This window comes from Chelonia mydas, chromosome 1 (assembly GCF_015237465.2).
Source record: "Chelonia mydas isolate rCheMyd1 chromosome 1, rCheMyd1.pri.v2, whole genome shotgun sequence".
NCBI lineage: Eukaryota > Metazoa > Chordata > Testudines > Cheloniidae > Chelonia > Chelonia mydas.
The window spans coordinates 48022631-48042789 of NC_057849.1; the positions used below are offsets into that span (position 1 = coordinate 48022631).

The 20159-nt window shown below is 41.0% G+C and overlaps 1 protein-coding gene across 3 annotated transcripts in view; it reads left to right on the forward strand.

Annotated features, from left to right (window-relative positions):
- Positions 1-20159, forward strand: part of BRCA2 (BRCA2 DNA repair associated) — an 89312-nt gene that overhangs the window by 41287 nt on the left and 27866 nt on the right. For 2 of the 3 annotated variants that reach the window (XM_037892049.2, XM_043531581.1), the window contains exons 13-19: positions 260-329; positions 808-1250; positions 3320-3513; positions 10694-10881; positions 13253-13423; positions 13734-14088; positions 14782-14937. In XM_037892049.2, coding sequence (XP_037747977.1) covers positions 260-329; positions 808-1250; positions 3320-3513; positions 10694-10881; positions 13253-13423; positions 13734-14088; positions 14782-14937 — 1577 coding nt within the window. The remainder of the gene's footprint in view (positions 1-259; positions 330-807; positions 1251-3319; positions 3514-10693; positions 10882-13252; positions 13424-13733; positions 14089-14781; positions 14938-20159) is intronic. The other variant, XM_037892054.2, reaches the window with a different exon arrangement.

Sequence of the window (20159 nt, forward strand, 5' to 3'; positions counted from 1 at the left end):
CACTCACTAATGGTAACCAAGGAGACCTAAATATTGGTCTCTTAAAAACAAAGAGAATTTTATATGAAATCAGTTCATTTCCTTAAAAAATAAAAAAGGAAAAAAACCTGTTTATTGACTCTGTAGACTTGTGTGTATTATTTGTATATGTGTGTGTATACATTGTGGGTTGGTATACACACACACACACACACACACACAATCTTCCAGAAACATCACATGTGCCATTGAAACATACTATGTTTTCATTATTTTTTAGGCACAGTGAAAGACAGAAGAAAGTTTATGTACCATATTCCTTTAAAACCTGAAACTTGTGTTCCTTTCAGGTAAGGAAAAAATGTGTAGTATAATTTCAGATTTATTTCTAAAGAATTGCTTAACAGAATATGGGGTGAATATGTTCTTGTGGATTGATTTTAATCTTACTATAGTAATTTGCTACACAATTTTCTAAAAAAAATGCTAATCAATTTTAATTCAAATTATACTGAAACATCATCTAAATTTTTGCCTTACTATAAAACCGCTGCAATATTCCATGGAAATTCTACATATGTGTTCAGATTTTATTTTTCCATAGATATGAAATGTTGTATTAGGTAACCTGATTTCTTTGAAGTAATAAAGCATTAGCTAGTTCTAAGAATTATTTTATGTGAATGTAATTGAAAGTTGTTTACTAAATGGGAGACTATTAGAGTAAAGAAAAAATTATAAGGAATGACAAACTTTGTTAGGTTTTGTATGAAAATTTACTGATAGCCAAGCTCAATTATATATTGTTCAATATTTTCCTCTATACAGTGCTACTAAAGAACGACAAGAAGTCAAGAATCCTAATCTTACTATACCAGACCAGGGTTTTAAAGGATTTAAATCTAAATCTGACATTTTTCAGCATCATGTGTTAAGACAGTCTTTAAGTGGTACATCAGGCTTTTTTACTCCATTTAATAAGATTTCTGCTGAAGAAACTGAGAAAAGAAGAAATCTGCCGGTATTGAGCAAAACTGCCAAAACTTTTGTGCCACCTTTCAAAGTTAAGACAAATGTTTCCACAAATGAGCAGCATGGCAGCAAAAGACTTGACTCATTGATTAACAAAAATATGAATAGAGATAAAGAACTAAAAGATGTCACAATTCAACCAAATACTGGAGAGTCTGAAGATTATCAGTTAGAGGAGAAAGATTGCACCAATCAAGTTACAGTGTGTAATTTAGGAGATAATGGAGATGGTGATTCAGGTATTTTCAAGCGAACGTTTTTGAACATATATCTGTTGTGAGCAGTAATTGTTTGAATATAACCTTGAAGGTTTTTGCATATTATTGAGAGTTTATTGCTTTTATTTTTAAACCTAGATGTAGGAACATTAGAAATTTAAAAATTTAAAAGTAAAAATCTTTTTTCAATATTTGATTGATTTTGGTCTGTGATATTCATAATGCTGCATTTGCATTTATATGTAAATTTTGAAAGTGAGTCAAGGACTTGCTATACCTTTGGACACCGGTTCTTGGAAAATAAGTTGTGTGACAGCTATTTGAATTTCATTTAACATTTGGTTATACATTTTTGTTTAACATACAGCATTCTAGGTGCTGTATAGAATGGTCACTTGTGGTATGTTTTATTTATTTATACATACATACGTACGTACATTTATTTTGTTTGCTAATGTTTTTAAAATTTAGGTCCAATCCTGCCAAACACTCATTGCCAGCATTTTCCAAGAGGCATAAGGGAATTAGGTACTCAGCTTTCAGTGGGAGTTGGGATTACCTCTTTTAGGCTTTTTTGAAAATCCCAGTCAGCGTGTGTAACTTCGCTTATGTGAGTAGTCCAAATTTCTTCAATGGGACTACAGTAACTCCTCGCTTAACATAGTTATGTTCCTGAAAAATGCGACTTTAAGCGAAATGATGTTAAGCGAATCCAGTTTCCCCATAAGAATTAAAGTAAATGGGGGAGTTAGCTTCCAGGGAAATTTTTTTCCCCAGACAAAAAACTGTATTTTATATAGTTACACACACACACAGACACACATACATACACACACTGTAAGTTTTAAACAAACAAACTAATACTGTACACAGCAATGATGATTGTGAAGCTTGGTTGAGGTGGTGAAGTTAGAGGGTGGAAGAGGGTGGGATATTTCCCAGGGAATGCCTTACTGCTAAATTATGTGAACTAGCATTTGGCTGAGCCCTCAAGGGTTAACACGTTGTTAATGTAGCCTCACGCTCTACAAGACAGCACAAATGGAGGGAGGGGAGACCGCATGGCAGACAGAGACACACACCCTGTGTGTGGGAGAGAGAGAGATGCACATTGCCCCTTTAAGTACGCTGACACCATTCTAAGTACATTGCCTTTTTAAGTAGATCAGCAAGTTGAGACAGCAGCTGTGGCCAGCAAGCTCTCTCCGTCCTGAGCCCTGTCGTGTCCCCATCCTGCTCTATTTGGAGAAGGGGTAAGCGGGGGGGCAGGAGTAGAGGGGAGGGGGACGCCCTGAGATTAGCCTCCCTCTTCCCCGTCCTCTCCGCATAGTAAGCAAGAGGCTCCGGGGAGCAGGTCCAAGGCAGAGGGCAGGAGCAGCACATGGCAGTGACAGGAGGGACAGCTGAACTGCCAGCAATTGGTAGCCAGCTGGGCGGCTGCCACACAGGGAACTTAGGGGAGTGGGGAGCTGATGGGAGGCTGCTGGTCCACCCTAGTTCCAAGCCCCCACCAGCTAGCTGCAACGGGCTGCTCTTCCTGCAAGCAGTGGACAAAGCAGGCGGCTGCCAAACAACATTATAAGGGAGCATTGTGCGACTTTAAACAAGCATGTTCCCTAATTGAACAGAAACGTAACAACGAAACAGCGCTAACTGGGACGACTTTAAGTGAGGAGTTACTGAGATTATGTGCATAAATTTATACCCATCTATAAGTGTTTGCAGAGTTAGGCCCATTGCTTACAAGGAAAAGGTCACTTTTTACAATCTCAAGATTATAGATTCAGAAATGATTGACTACTTTCTATTTATTTAATGTTTTCAACAAAAACAAACTTAGATTCTAGAATAAGAGTGTTTAACTTTGTTTGAAATGCACTCATTGAACTAAACATTTTAAAATGTTTTCAATGAATGATGCTTCTTAAATCATTCTGATTCTGTATGTTTGCTCTATGGCAAATTCTAAAAATTATGCGAGCTAAAAAAAAATCATGCTTGTTACCCACTTGCTTTTACTGAATTGAGTTCATATCCTAAATTAACACACAATTGAAACAGGATTTGATGTGTGGTGATTTTTTTCTTAGCAGATTTGATGGAAATGATTGCAAACCTTCACTGTGCCAGAAATCTGCAAGAGATGAGAATTAGAAAGAAAAAAAGGCAAAATATTCACCCACAGCCAGGCAGTCTTTATCTCATGAAAACATCTGCAGCAAAAAGGATCTCCCTGAAAGCTGCTGTAGAAGAAAAATCTCCTAGTACTTATTCCATTGAACAGGTGGATCTTTACTGTATTCTTCACAAGGTTTAGCTAATTTTGAATATGTGAATTTAAGTGAAATATGTATCTTCTTGGATTTTATAGCCAAATATTACAACAGTACATTCCCTAAGGTTGTAATTACAATAAAAAAAATTAACTAGTACATGCAGTCATTTTAGTTTGAAGAAACTTTTGTATCTCTGTGGCCCTTCAAAAATTATATTACAAAATAAGAGTAGAGCAAATTACAAAGGTGAAGTGAGGGGTTGTAAATCCCCTAGTGAGATGGCTCTTAACCCACAATAGTTAATCCTAAAATGAAATTTCAGCCTTTTATATAACATGTTCTGATTTCTGCTGAGATCCTACTAGTGATTTTTCCTCTTTTCTGTTACCTTGGAGCCAAGTTGGTTTCAGAAGCCTCTTGTTCACAGGAAAGGAGCAGAATCTCATAGTCATCCCACTGTTATTATTGGCTGTGGTGGTTTTTGGTTTTTGTAATTAATATGGGTTATCACTCCGAGAAACCTGAGACTTTCCTCATAGCCCACAGTGTGTATAAAAGATTTGGCTTTACTAGAGAATTGATAGCTTTAGAAATGATTAACTGAAAAGCCTGGTAATAGCTAATAGGTGACATGTATGGTCTCTTAGGCATGAATGTAGCAAATTGGGGTTCAAATTTTATTCCACCTTCTTATTCCACCTTTTTTTTCCTCTAGCTAAAATGACAAGCTTGCCATTATAATAGAGAAAAATAATCTTTTAAATGATGTTTTGGGTCTTGTTTAGGCAATTCGTTTTGTTTTAAATATTTTACTCGTTGGTGTTTATATTCATCTTCTTTGTAAATTTAGGACAAAAGGGCTCAATTCAACAATACAAAAATATCCATGTAAAATCTTTTACTGCTGACTGAGGATCTCATACTGTTTATGCAAATTTTGTTGAAAAATGTTTGATAAGGGAAAATTTTAGATTAATAGATTATAAAGACAGAAGGGACCATGGTGAAAATCTAGTTTGACTTCCTGTATAATATAGGCCCTAAGGCTTTCCTGAATTAATTCCTGTTTGACCCAGAGCATATCTTTTAGAAAAACTTGCAAGCTTTCTTTTAAAATTGACAGTGATGGAGATTCCACTTCAATCTTTGGTAACATTGTTTCTTCTTCGAGAGATGTCCCTGTGGGTGCTCCACAGTAGGTGTCAGTACGCCCCTGCGCCGTTGTTCGGAGATTTTTACAGCAGTACCCATATTGGCCGCACATATGCGGAGCCTGCCTCACATACCAGTCTTGTCTTAATTGTGTGCATGCGCGGCCGAACTTCTCAGTTCCTTCTCTACCGTCCCCCGGCCAGAGTCGGACCTACAGCAGACTCGTTAAAACTTTTTCTCTTACCCATTCTACATCCTTTTCCCCCTTACTTTAGCACTCTAGTTACTAGATAAGTTCATCCCTTTTAAAAAAAAAAAAAAAAATTGTTCCCGCTTGTTCCTCTCAGCCTCCAGCCGACGTTAATATGTCTGGCTCCCCAGGATTTAAACAGTGCACTATATGCAGGGACGCCATCCCTATGTCAGATGGTCACTCCCAGTGTATAAAATGGCTGGGGAGTTCCTCAAAAATGTGCCTATTGTTCCAAATTAAAGTCCAAGGCACATAAAGATAGAGAACTCGGCCTGAAAATGATTCTTGGGCAGAAGTCACTCTGACCTGCTTCTGACCCAGGTATGGGCTCCTCAGTGAACCGCAGCCCTCCCGCCTCCAAAAAGGACAAAAAAAAAAAAAAGACGCCTGCCTCCGTCACCCAAAAGGGAAACATTGCAAGCAAAAAGGTTGCTGAGCAGGTCTATTTCTTCTGTGCAGACCTTTTCTCCACTCAGCACCTTTGATGTGCCGGTTCCCCTGGCATCGCGCTAATCCTGCCTCTGGCTGCGGTGACAGCACAAGCTCCCAGTGCCGAGGCTTCAGGCTTCAAGTTGCCTGCCTCTCTCATGGCACCGTCTGGCACCGCAGTGGACACGGTGCCAGCACAGAGGACCTTGCTTGAACAGACCCGGGCTGTGCTTACCTTCCCAGCACAACCGACCTCAGCGCATACATTGAGCGCTATGGTGCAGAGAACGTCTGTGCCGAATGACCCTCCATCACCGCAGGTGCTCCTAACAGAGGATTTCTCTCACACAGGCTCCCTGGCACTGCAGTTCATTCATTCACTGGACCTACAGGTGTCACCTAACCTACAGTTACCTCTACTTGACACCTGTTTTTCTCCGGACATTCATGTGTGGTCCAGATACCTGTCTCTGGCTGTATCTCACTTTTCTAGTGATGAGGAAGCCATAGTGCAGGGATACTTTTCATCATACCAGTTCTCCCAGTCACAGAGCCAAATCAGCACTGGTCACAGAAAATCTAGGTCTTCTTTCATCAAGAACCTCCTGCCCTGGTATACAAATCCATGGATGGCACCACCTATGCCTTTTCCCCAGTCAGTGGCAATATGGGGTCCATGAGCACCATATAAGCGATTCCACTATGATCGCCAAGATGCCAAAAATAGGAGCAATGCCACCTTGCCACCACCAGTGCATACGGCTACGAATGAGAGACAACAAGCTCTTACTCCACACTTTGATGAACACACTACACATGCTTCCCTAACCCTTGTGGAGCCTGTATCCACACAGGATGAGGCTATACTGCCTCCCCACCAACACTGTCGGATGATTTCTTAAAATTTCAAGATCTCTTCAAAAGAGTCGCCAATGAATTGAGGATTAATCTGGAGGAAGTTTTCTGAAAACCAGCATGAGTTGACTGACATCCTGCAGCCTTCCTCCACGTCCAAGATTGCCTTACCTATAAATCCAGCCATTATGGATCCTGCCAAAACCATATGGCAGACTCCGGCTACTAGCAGACCTACCTGTAAGCGAGCTAACTGGAAATATTTTATTCCTTCCAAAGGGTCTGAGTTCCTTTTTACTCACCCAGCGCCAAAGACATTGGTAGTAGAGGTAGCTAACCCAGTTCCCATGTCTACCCCAACTGTTAAAGACAGTAAAAGGCTGGACCTGCTTCGTTGTAAAGTGTATGCTTCGTCCACATTACAATTCTGGATATCTAATTATGCGGCCGTTCTGGCAAAATATGACCACAAAAATTATGAGAAACTCATGGACTTTATTTATGACATTCCAGAGGTGGGGAAAAAAACAAACAAACAGTTTAAAGCCATAGTCTCTGACGGACAAATCATCTCCCGTACTGCACTACAATCTGTGCTTGATGTTGCTACCACAGCTGCGAGGTCCACTGCTACAGCAGTCGTGATGCGTCAAGCTTCATGGCTTTCATCATCATCTTTTCCTTGCAAGGTTCAGAATACCATAGAAGATCTCCTTTTTGATAGTGAAAAACTATTTGCCAGTAACACCAATGATGTGCTTCACTCCATGAAGGACTCAAGAGTGACATTATGGTCTCTTGGTATCCAAACCCTTGCAAATAGGAAGAGACAATATAGATACCAACCTTATCAACATCCATGCTACCCAATGGATACTCAACAAAGTCATAGACCATATGAACAACAACGTCCGTGACCAAGATATCAATGTCGCCACATCAATTCATCGGCTTCATGTCAACCCCCTCCCACTAATAAGCAAATCTGAAGATGTGAGCAACGGTATAGAAAACATCATCCCTACTTCGTGCCCATTTCCCCCCCCCCCGCCCCCCCGTCCCTTTTCAGGGACCCCTCTCACAAACAACTGCTCCACCAAGAGGTGCATCACCTCCTCCAATTAGGAGCAGTACAACCAACGCCTGACCAACACAGAGGAAAAGAGTTCTACTCCCAGTACTTTTTAACACAAAAGAAAACTGGGGGATGGCAACCCATTCTCGACCTCAGACGCTTCAATAAATTCGTTAAATAAAATTTAAAAAAAAAATGGTGACTTGCAACCATAATTCCTGCACTGGAGCACGGAGATTGGATTTTCAGCCCTCGACCTGCAGGATGCTTATGTTCCTGTGACCATACATCCTGCCAACAGATTTTTTATTCGCTTCGTTCTGGGCTCACAACACTACCAGTACAGGGTCCTACCTTTCGGCCTCTTGACTGCACCTTGTGTCTTTTCCAAACTCCTCACAGTCATAACAGCTCATCTCAGAAGGCAGAGAATCATAATTTTTACTTACCTCGACAACTGCCTTTTCAAAGGCTGGACGCTCCAAGAAGCCATTCAGTCCACACAATGGACAGTCCAATGTTTCCATGCTCTTGGCCTGCGAATGAACAAAGAAAATTTTCACTCACTCCCACCCAACAACTGGAGTTCATAGCAGCACATTTCGACTCATGAAAAAGAATAGCATCTCTCCCACTCCACCTTTATAACACTATCAACCTTTTCGTTCCCAAGCTGTGCAACAGTCCACAAGTGGCTGCACAAGTTTGCCTACAACTCCAAGGCCCCATGGCCTCTTGCAGTTTTGTAGTCAGGAACACTTGCCTCTTCATGAGGTGTTTCCAAAGCTGGATTCCACTGTCTACAGCCCGAATGTCCATGGTCTGAACAAACTTTTATACATACCTCCCAGAGTCTAGGACTCTCTCCACTGGTGGACATTGCCTCACAACCTTTGCTACTGGTCCCCTTTCTACAGGATGTCCCATCGGTTGTCTTATGCATCCCTTACGGTATAGGGAGTACACATACCCCAATACGCTACCCAGGGTCTTTTGTCTCCGGCCGAGACATCCCTTCACATCAACGTCTAGAACTCTGAACGATACGCAATGCCTGTCTCCAATTTCTCCTTTCATACAAAACCAACATGTCAGGATAATGACCGACAACATTGCCTATATCTTCTATGTAAACAGGCAAAGGGGGATGGGGGCATGATCCCACTCCCTTTATACAGAAGCGATGAAATGATGGAATTGGTGTCTCAGACACAATGTCTGAATATCAAGCTGCATACTTACCTGGCTCTCTCAATACCACCGTGACGACTTCAGCAGAAGATTTCCCATAGACCACGAATGGGAACTAAATGAGGATGTAGTACTAGACATATTCCACACATGGGGATACCCAACCACAGAGCTTTTTGCAACTGCAGCAAACAAGAAAGGCCCAAGATTTTGTTCCAGAGCAGGACTAGGCAAACACTCCTCGAGGGATGCGTTCATGTTCCCATGGAACACCGACCTAATGTATGCATTTCCTTGATGTCACTCATACACAAATTATTGATAAAAATACGAACACACCAAGCCAGGGTCATAATGATAGCCCCACATGGCCCAGACAGGCATGATACCCTTTCCTTACCAAGATGTCACTTTCTGCATCCATCCTACTACCCTCTGCCCGAATCTCTTGTCCCAACAACAGGGTCTACTACTCCACTCCAGTTTAACCATGTTACACCTCAAGGTTTGGCTCCTTCATGGTTCTTTCATGCCAAGAGAACTTGCTCGGGGCAGGTTCAAATGTACTCCTTCGGAGCACAATAAATTCTACATGCACCACCTGCCTTTATAACTGAACAAGATTTACACACTGGTGGGCTGTCACAAACACTGCTCCTTTTTTCCGTGCCTCTCCCGCTAATCCTCGACTATCTATTAGAGATTAAATTATCTGGACTCTCCCTGAGTCCCATCAAACTCCACTTGGCCGCAATTACAATGTTCTATGATGCCATCGACGATAGGACTATCTTTGCTCATCCCATTACTAAGTGATTCCTTAAGGGACCCCAAACCTTATACCCACACATCAAACCGCCTAATCCATCTTGGGACCTCCCCTTAGTCTTAACATGCCTAACCCAAAACCATTTGAACCCTTAGCCACATGTTCCCTCCTACATCTCTCTATGAAAACTGCGTTTCTGGTAGCGATTGCCTGTGTGAGACACTCAGGAGAAATTGCAGCACTCATGGCAGATCTGCCATGCACCATATTTTTAAGGACAAAGTCACCCTACGCTTACTCCCCAAAATTCCCCGAAGGTGCACTCATCTTTCCCTGTCAATGAGCCTGTCCATCTCCCTACCTTTCCCAAAACCACATGCGAATTCCTTTGAATCTATGATGCACACTTTGGCCTTGTGCAGTGCTTCGTCCTTCTACTTTGACAGGACTAAAACCTTTATGCATTCCGATAAGCTATTCGTCCCCATTGCAGAACGCCCTAAGGGCTCATTTATCTCTAACCACTGACTTTCCAACTGGATCTCAAATTGCATTTGTCTCTGTTATCAACTACAGAACGTGACCCCTCCTACCTTTATCACGACTCACTCCACCAGATCCAGGGTGGCCTCAGTGGCCTTTCTACAGAACGTCCCCCTTTAAGGACATTTCCGGAACTGCCATTTGAGCTTTTGAAAATACGTTTGCAAAACATTATGCTCTTACACAGGGACCCATCACCAATACGCGTGTGGGCAGAGCTGTTCTATCTACTGCATTCCTTCCAGATTCGAAGTCCCTACCTCCTTGAGAGATACTGTTTTTCAGTCACTTACAGTGGAACACCCACAGGGACACCTCTCGAAGAAGAAGAGGAGGTTACTCGTGCAGTAACTGAGGTTCTTCAAGATGAGTGTCCCTGTGGGTGCTCCCCTCCCCATCCTCCTCCCCCGTACTTCGGAGCTGGGCGGCCTCCGTTGTAGAGAAGGATCTGAGGAGTTCGGCCGCGCATGCACACTTTCAAGACAAGACTGGTATGTGAGGCAGGCTCCACGCATGTGCGGCCGATACGGGTACTCCTTTAAAAATCTCCAAACAATGGCGCAGGGGCACACCGACACCTACAGTGGAGCACCCACACGGACACTAATCTTGAAGAAGGTCAGTTTTTGCACAGGTGAGTAATCTCCTCTTCAATAGTTAATTACCCTCACTGTGAAATATTTGCATCTTATTTCTAATTTGAATTTGTCTAGCTTCAACTTCCAATTAATATTGTTAGGAGTTCCTCCTCTCTGCTTGGATTACATACTAGTTTTCCCTGGCAGATGAGAACTGCACACATTTAAAGGAGATGTTTTACAATAACTCTGTATTTAACAAGATAAATTGTCTGGTTGCTGAAATGCTTGTTGTATTGGATAGTTTTTCTTACTTTGCTGTCTCCCACCTGATCATTTACAGCTGCACATGTATGGTGTTTCGAAGCACTGCATAAAAGTTAACAGCGTAAATGCAGAATCTTTCCAGTTTCTCATCCAGGATTTTTTCAGTAAGGAGTATTTACTGGCTGGACATGGAATACAGCTTGCTGACGGAGGATGGCTTATACCTACTGATGAGGGAAAGGCAGGGAAAGAAGAATTTTACAGGTTTGATTATGAGTTTGAGGAAAAAATTATTCCTAAATTACTACATGTTATTACCCTATGACAGGGGTTCCCAAACTTGGTTGGCTACTTGTTCAGGGTAAGTCCCTGGCAGGATGCGAGACACTTTGTTTACCTGAGCGTCTGCAAGTACAGCCGCTCGCAGCTCCCAGTGGCCATGGTTCACCGTTCCTGCCCAAAGGGAGCTGCGGGAAGTAGTGGCCTGTCCCACGCTGCTTCCCACAGCTCCCATTGGCCGGGAATGGTGAACCGCAGCCACTGGGAGTTGCAAGTGGCCGTACCTGTGGATGCTCAGGTAAACAAAGCGTCTCGCGGCCCACCAGGGGCTTACCCTGAACAAGCTGCAAACCAAGTTTGGGAACCTCTGCCCTATGATAAAACCACTATACACAGTAAGTGTTTATAAGATGGTAGCTACCCTCTTACTACAGGTCATTAATGCACATTTTAGTCTACTTATGTCATTGTACTAAAGAATATTTTAAGCCTTTGTATTTATGGGAGGCTTAATATGTGCATTAATGGGTCATCTGTCCATTTCTCCACTGTGGTGATCTGCAAATAGAAATATAGAAGGTTGGCTTGTATTAAAATCAGGAGCATATTTTTGGAGGGATTTTCAAGACTCATGTAGCCTGGAAGCCTGCTGAATCTTTTGATTGATATCTTTTGACATTTTTCAGGTGGGCTTAAGGGGAAGGGGTTTTTTTCGGTTTTTTTGCATGATGGGTGAGAGAACTGGCAAATCTTCCAGTTCAGTTATTACTTTATCTTCCCCTGCAAAGGGAAGTTGGATTTATAGAGTGAGATCCTGACTCTACAAAGGTCAATGGTAAAACTCCTGTTGATTTCAGTGGGTCCGGTTTTCATTCATACCTTTTTGGCAGCTTTCTGAAGTTGTAAGAAAGGTCTGAAGGATTTTTTGTTTCTACATTAGAAATTCAGGGCTTGTCCACTCTGGAAGCCTCTGGATAATTTCACTATTGGCAAGATTATGACATGAAGATGATCCCTCTCAGCTAGTTTGGTTTCATTTTCATTCGGATTAAAAATTTGTGAGTTTTTTATTAACACCTATCTTATTAAAACACTTGGTTGAAAAGTTCTCTTAAGGATTTAACACCCCTGCTCTTCAGATGAAGGACTAAAAGCCCTTTATCCTCAACTGTGAGTTGTCCAAGGAGTCTACCAAACAAACAAACAAAAAACGGGGAGACAAGTCATTCATAAAATTACTAAGGAAAACAACTAGCGGAAAAAAATTCTAACTTTTCTTATTTGAGGGGGGGAAATGCTGTTTAAGGCTTTTTTAATATACATCGTTAGTGGTTTAGTTTAGATTATCAATTAGCAAAATGTCACATCACATGGCTCAATCAATTTATTAATCAGATAGATCAGCACAGAAGGGTTTATACATTACCTGTTTCAGGGGAACAGTATTGCAGCAGTTCAGTCTGTCCCAAAGTGTGAGCTTAATTTGACTTATATTTATAGTCCACTTGTTTATTACAAGAATAGTAGAATATTATATATACCTTACTCCTTTTTTCTTATCTAGTTCCATACCTGTATTTTCAGGATACAAAGATATTTGTACCAACCATACACAATAACATTCCAGATATTAGTAGACGGTAAAGTAGGTTTAGACAGTAAAGAAATGAACTGTTTTCTCTCCCAGCACACAATTTATATGTAACATTGCTTAACAGAACATACAACTTCTGATAGAAAGTAAATTTCCACAAAAGATCTTAGCATTAGTACAAAGCATTCTGGGAATCCAGTTCATAGTTATACAACTTAGCCTAAATACAATACATTTTGTAAATATACGTGATATTGGCTAAGAAGGATAAGAAACAAAAAGGAGGCAAACATATCTCTTTCCTCCACACTCGCTATCCCTACCCATTTGCAGTCCCCTTCTAAAGATCAATTAAAAGCAAAATATACACACGTAGTGTAACTCTACTGTGCACTTTTATAAATCAATTATATGTTACCTTGCTACTGGTCATTTTGCATATTAGTTACAACCCAAAAGACATCATATGAAGCAAAACACCGCACATTTGGTTTTGATTATTTTAGAAAGATTTTTTAAATATTTTATTTTCTTGTCAACATTTTTCATGTTTTCTGATTCAGTGCCCATTCCTGATTTCTCAATAAATAGGATATATTAAAATATGTATTTTATCAGTAATTTTCCAGTACATGCACCCTTAGATGTATTCCTATATCAGGTACCAAAGTACTAATATAACAGATTAAAATATTATTGAAAATACAAATTTGAAAAACTTAAAATGGTGTTCAGTTTAATATTATAACAATTTGTATACAGGGCACTCTGTGATATACCTGGTGTGGATCCAAAGCTAATTACTGAAGCCTGGGTCTACAACCACTATAGATGGATTGTATGGAAATTGGCAGCTATGGAAATCTCTTTTCCACAGGAGTTTGCTAATAGGTGTTTGACACCAGAAAGAGTGCTACTTCAGTTAAAATACAGGTAAGTGTACAGCAGTATATGTAAGGTTTTTGCTGCACTGTAAGTTTTGTGAATTTTGCACACATCAATTTTATCTTTATGAATCTGTTTTAATGCTTGTGTTATTTAACTTCATCCCTTTGATACTTAAAATATGTCATAAATATTTGCAAAAATAAACAGAAGTTCCAGTTTCTGCCAAGGGGGCTTTTTCATATAGATTGGTTAGTTATAGTTAATCACTGTTTAATTTAAAAGAAAATATCTTAGACACTGTATATTTTCAAGTGTATTGTAAATGCATTGTTCCTTTTTTTTTTTTTTTTTGTAGGTATGATTTGGAAATTGATAAAAGTCAGCGATCAGCTATCAAAAAGATAGTGGAGAGAGATGATACAGCTGCAAAAACACTCATACTGTGTGTTTCTAAAATCATATCATTAAATGAAAACATGCCTGATATCTGTAGTAATAAAAACATTGTGGAAAGCAAAAAAAAAGCAGCAGTGATTGAAGTTACAGATGGGTGGTATGGGATTAGGGCTCTCTTGGATCCTCCTCTCCAAGCACTGTTACATGGAAGAAGGCTGACTGTTGGTCAGAAGATCATAGTACATGGAGCAGAACTTGTGGGCTCTCAAGATGCATGCACACCACTGGAAACTCCAGACTCTCTTATGTTAAAGGTGAAATTAAGTATTACTTTAACTTGATTAGATGTGCATTTTGAGGGTGATGGTAGTTATCACGGCAGTGCCATAGGTGTAGATGGTGCTTTACAGACAGATAAAAAATATATTCTCTGTCAGAAAGAATTTGCAGTCTAGATTTGGTGGGCCATGACATGACAGAGGGATAGAGGATATTATACGAGAGAGGTAGGAAATGAAGGAACGTTTTTATACAGCAAAGTTGTATCAAGTTACTACATGTTGATGTGTTCTTTAAATGCTTTTTAAAAAAATTTGGTACTAAATCGCTCAAGAATGTGAGACGTTTGTTTGGGAGGGGGATGAAAAAAGTAGGTTTTGGGGAACGATTTTGAAGGAGAGAGGAGAATTTGGGACACAAGTTGTTTCTGGGGTATGAGATGTGCAAAATATTTTTATTTGAGGAGCATTCTATTCTGGTATGAAGTAATAAGTCTGTTAGGTCTCATGGACACTCACTATTCACTAAAATACATGAGGCCATCAGTTTGCATATCTCTCTATTCAGATGTGGTTCACACTGTGAAAAAGTTGGAAAACCCTTAATATGTTCAGTTTCACAAATAAGAACATTTTAGATTGAGAGTTTTCCCACTAAATTAAATTACTTGCTGATCTTTTTGGTCTGTTTGTGTGGTATTTTCACTGAAAAACACTTAATTTACTCAGATTTCAGCTAACAGTACTCGACGTGCTCGGTGGCATGCCAAACTAGGATTTCATCAGGATCCCAGACCTTTTCCTTTGCCCTTGTCATCACTTTTCAGTGAAGGTGGTACTGTTGGGTGTATTGATATAGTTATTCAAAGAGCTTATCCTATTCAGGTACCGTATGAATACTTTTGGGCTAAAATGTTTAATAAGATGATGTATCATTTGTGAAATACTAATGGAGTAGATTCTCGTTTCATTATGTCTGCACTTGACTTAACACTTCAAGAGGAGTGTATTCCTCAGTGTACCAACTATTTCAATTTATGCCCATTATCCTCTAATCAGCTTTACTTTTGGCTCCTCAGAGCCTGGAGTAACAGAGTTTCAGAACGTTGTAATTTTTAAAGTGGGAGACTTGTTTGAGAGTGAGCTGAGGAAAAATGTTGATGAACAACCTTTCAGCTTAAAGCAAAACAAACCAGACCAGTTGGGTTCAGTTTGTAGCATACAGCACCACTGCATAGAAGTTAAAAATTAAGGAGCATTGTTAGGATTGCTGCTTGTCTTGCCTGAGTTGGTTGCATCACTATGTGACCTATTATCATTATATTTTTAAATTTCAGTGAAAATAAGTTGTGAATGTTTATAAAATAGAACAGAGTCATTTTAAACACCACCAGAAATTCAGATGGAATTTTTTAATATTCAGATACATGCTTCCTTCTGCAGGCCTACATCTCCCACAATACTGATCGCACTCCTCTCAATAATTTTGTAGCGCAACCAGTGCTGGCCACACACCCCTCTCCAGCTTGATGGCAGAACTTCAACTTCTTCAGCAGAAACTAGTGGCAGTTTGCATTGCTCCTGACCATTTTCTTTGCAAGCTTTATTTTTATACATTTTTTGGATAGTAGCAAGCAACTTTTACCCCTTCTTCCTCCTGTTTGTCTTCTAGATTGGGTATTTAGCAGTGTGGATCTACTGCTGCAGCACTTCCTTGCCTCTGCTCCTGTCTCAGACATGGCTGAATTTTACCATGAACTACAGAGCTAAACCAAAGTGGTGGTATCATATGTGAGGCAGCTTTTGCAGGCTTATCAGAAGGCAAATTATGTCATGTCTGTTCTCATCCAGGCAACCTTTGCGCTGCCAGTGCATCAGGCTGAAAGTCAGACCAACATGTTGGGACACCCCTCCCCTGTGGAATGGCTACTCCAACAGAGAATAATTTGATGTTTCTGATCATCTCAGGGAGAGAGTCTAAGGATAAGACCAGCACCATCCAGCCAGCTAAGGGAGGTAAATTTCACAAAAGACCCAGCCCAGAAGGACACTGTGTTTATCATTTCCCCCAAGATACTGAAATGGATCTTCAGTTCCACGGGAAAAATAAAGCAGGCCTTCTACACCGCTCCTCTTCTCCCCTACATGAATCAGTGGATTCTCACAGGTAGTGGGATGGTATGACAGATATGAGACACTGATAGCATGGAAACTTCAAAAGACTGATCTAGACAAATTGGAGGATTGGGCCAAAAGAAATCTGATGAGGTTCAACAAGAGTCCTGCACTTAGAATGGAAGAATCCCACGCACTGCTACCGGTTGGGGACCGACTGGCTAAGTGGCAATTCTGCAGAAAAGGACCTGGGGATTGCAGTGGACGAGAAGCTGGATATGAGTCAACAGTGCGCCCTTGTTGCCAAGAAGGCTAACGGCATATTGGGATGTATTAGTAGGAGCACTGCCAGCAGATTGAGGGAAGTGATTATTCCCCTCTATTCGGCACTCGTGAGGCCACATCTGGAGTATTGCGTCCATTTTTGGGCCCCCCACTACAGAAAGGATGTGGAAAAATTGAGAGAGTCCAGCGGAGGGCAACGGAAATTATAAGGGTGCTGGGGCACATGACTTACGAGGAGAGGCTGAGGGAACTGGGCTTATTTAGTCTGCAGAAGAGAAGAGTGAGGAGCGATTTGTAAGCAGCCTTCAACTACCTGAAGGGGGGTTCCAAAGAGGATGGAGCTTGTCTGTTCTCATTGGTGGCAGATGACAGAATAAGAAGCAGTGGTCTCAAGTTGCCGTGGAGGAGATCTAGGTTGGATATTAGGAAACACTATTTCACTAGCAGGGTGGTGAAGCACTGGAATGGGTTACCTAGGGAGGTGGTGGATTCTCCATCCTTAGAGGTTTTTAAGGCCCAGCCTGACAAAGCCCTGGCTGGGCTGATTGAGTTGGGATTGGTCCTGCTTTGAGCAGGGGGTTGGAGTAGATGACCTCCTGAGGTCTCTTCCAACCCTAATCTTCTATGATTCTACTACTGCAATACTGAGTTGTGCAAGACACTATGGGCAGATGGAATATTCATAGACTTTTGCACCAATATGTATTGCTGTGAGCTACGTATCGTATTCTGGCTCCATGGGAGGAGGGTTACAGATCTTCCTCCAGGAACTAAAATTCACTGGGGAGTAATTACTGCAAAATCCTGGAAAGGCACATAACTCCAGACAAGTATCACCAACTGGAGGAATAGCATGTACTGGTTCCGATCAGCTTCAAGAAGCCCAGCAGCCAAAAAAACAAGCTTTATACCAAAAGGAGCATCCTGAACTGACTCACTCCTTCTCTTGATCTACAAACTGACATGATATTTTAAACAAAAGTGAAAAATCCTGCTTGAAGGGTTTGAAGGATTTTGAAAACCTACTAGGGTCTCCATGTGGAAAGTGGATAACAGACAGTAAGCTTAGCATGTATGTAGGCAGTTTATTTTATCTGTTCCCTCTATAATGCTTTTGTCCTAAATAAATGTACTAGGCTGGCTGGTCGCTGGTAAATACTGTCATAGCCCTTAGGAGAGAGCAGAACTGCAAGTGCTAAACTAAAGTCAGACTGTTGGGATAAGCACAGTGAATTGTAAAGGGACTGTAACTGTAACACTCCGGTCTGGAGGGAAAAGGAACATGAAATCCTGCCTATAGAGAGATGGCGGCTAGAGGCCTGAGACCTTAAAGAGGTGCCCTGGAGGAGACCACAAAAGGAACAGAAAGGCAGTTAACTCAGGAACTGTGGCAAAAGGGGACCTTGTTGAGGATGATGCAGAGGTAGAACTTGAGAGGCCTCAAGGTTTTTGATAAAAAGGACACGAGAGAGACAGACACTCCTAGTGGTCAAACAAATATAAAAGGGAAAGAAAAAAATTACAAGAAATCTAAGACCTCTGGCTCAGGCTTCACCACATGTACTCAGGATGGGAGAGCTTTCTGATTCAGGCTCTGAGCAGAGCATGGAAAAAAATGCGTGGAAATGTTGCATCTCGCATCCAGCGCAGATACCTGATGGGAAGCCCAAAGGCAAGTACCTGCCAGGCAAGTCTCTGCCTGAAAAAGCAATCCCATTGTATTCTTCTTTTGAAGATATGATCAGTGATAAATGGAATACTCCTCAAAAGCATAAGCGTATCAGCAGACATGCACTTAGATACTACAAGGTGCAAAAGCCAAAAAATGCCATCACATCAAAGGTAGATGCTACAATGGCATTAGCAACAGATATGATAATACTAACCAAATGGGATTCCCAAAGATACTACTGAGAGTAAGGTGAAAATCATCCTCAAAGGGATTTTGAGTCTTCCTCGGTTGCCCTCACTGTCCTTGGCCACTTGTCTCCTTTGCAAGAGCTATCCCCATGTCCTAGCTGGACGACTCAAACACCCTGGACAACAAGGACCAACCTGACTTCATCTACCATTAAGAAAATATCCCTAACAACAGCCTTTGTGGCAGATACCTCAGTGGATGGTGTGAGATTCTCAGCCAGGGCCATCACATCCAGTTAACAACCAGGTACCAAATGTGGTTGTGCTCGTGGATGGCAGATGCCCACTACAAACAAATGCTGTGCTCATCCAAATTCACAGGCACTGCCCTATTTGGAGAGGAAGTGGGTGACATAGTGGTGGACAGTGCATTTAAACAAAGCAGTTCCTCCTCTGCCCACATGGTATCCTGAGAAAGGACTACAAGCCCAGTGTCAAAGGCTTCAAGGATCCAAGCTATTCCTGGCCAGTTATGCAGGTGGAGCAATACAAGGCATCAGATTAATGTCTACAAGATCTATCACAACATCCTGGGCAGAAAAAGCTTAAGCTTCCACTGAGGAAATCTGCAGAGCAGCAACAAGGTCCTCTATTAACAACTTTTGTTAGATTCTATAAGGCGGAATTTCTGTCCTTTGCAGAGGTCTCCTTTGGAAGAGAAGGTGCTGCATGTAGTGATCCAGAAATAGTTCCCATTTTGGCATTTAATTTCAAGGGGAGACTTCCCTGTCTTAGTCTTTCTATATCCCTTCCTACTTAGGTGCATTGCTTGCTACTTTCCCATGTGTCTCAGAAATGTGGGAGACAGTTGGCTGCAAAATGGAGAGTTTCTTATCCAATAATTTTCTTTCTGTTTAGCAGCATCTTCCACAATTCTGCTCTTCCTGTATGGCTTATTAGCCAATGGACAAATTTAATTTTTATATCTCTAGTTTGTGAGCCAGTTAATGTAGTGTATGTAGTTTCCTGGTTGGCTCTAAAATTGTTACTAATATTCGAAGAGTTCTTACGCAGTTTTGGAATGAATAGTCTGGCAGCAAGCCAGAGAAAGGAATGTGGTCATCACAGGCTATGTTACAATGTTTTAAATCATCACTGGAACTGCAGAGAGGAGGGGAACCATTCATATATCTCAGAATTGTGGGAACAGTTGCTAGCAGAAAGAGCATACTCAGCTAAGAAGTTTCCTATTATCATTTCCTTTTGTTTTGTTAGTTTTCTTGCAAATAATTCTCTCTGAGATAAAACAAAGCTGTCCCTTGCGTCCAACCTATACTCTTTGTCCTCTCTGGTATCTTTCACATTAATAATGCTAGGCACTTCTGTTGTCATGGTTCCTGTCAGAGGTCCAGTTTCTTCAAACAGTCCTTCATGAGTAAACATTTGTACTATTGCTTTCAGTCTTTGACTCGTCCCTCACTTTTAAACTGCAACAGAGATAGAGTTACTGTTTTTTGTAGCTGTCATCTCAACTAAGCTACAGCCCTGAACTTTGGAGTTATCTTTATTAATTTTTAGTAAGCAGATAAAAATACAAAAAATATAAAATTATTTATAGCTTGTATATGTTCCCAGATACCATATACTTCATGGAAGCTACAACAGAATTATGCAGTTTTATAATTGATCAGATTCAAGACTATACTATAACACAATAAGGTGGAGATTAAAATAGTAAAATGGGAGAAGATGTACATGAGGAGGAAGGAAGGTCAACCAAAGCCGAAGGGAATTAGGGTGGGATGTGGCAGCTAGATAGGATGGAGAACTGGCATTCTTTGAGCAGT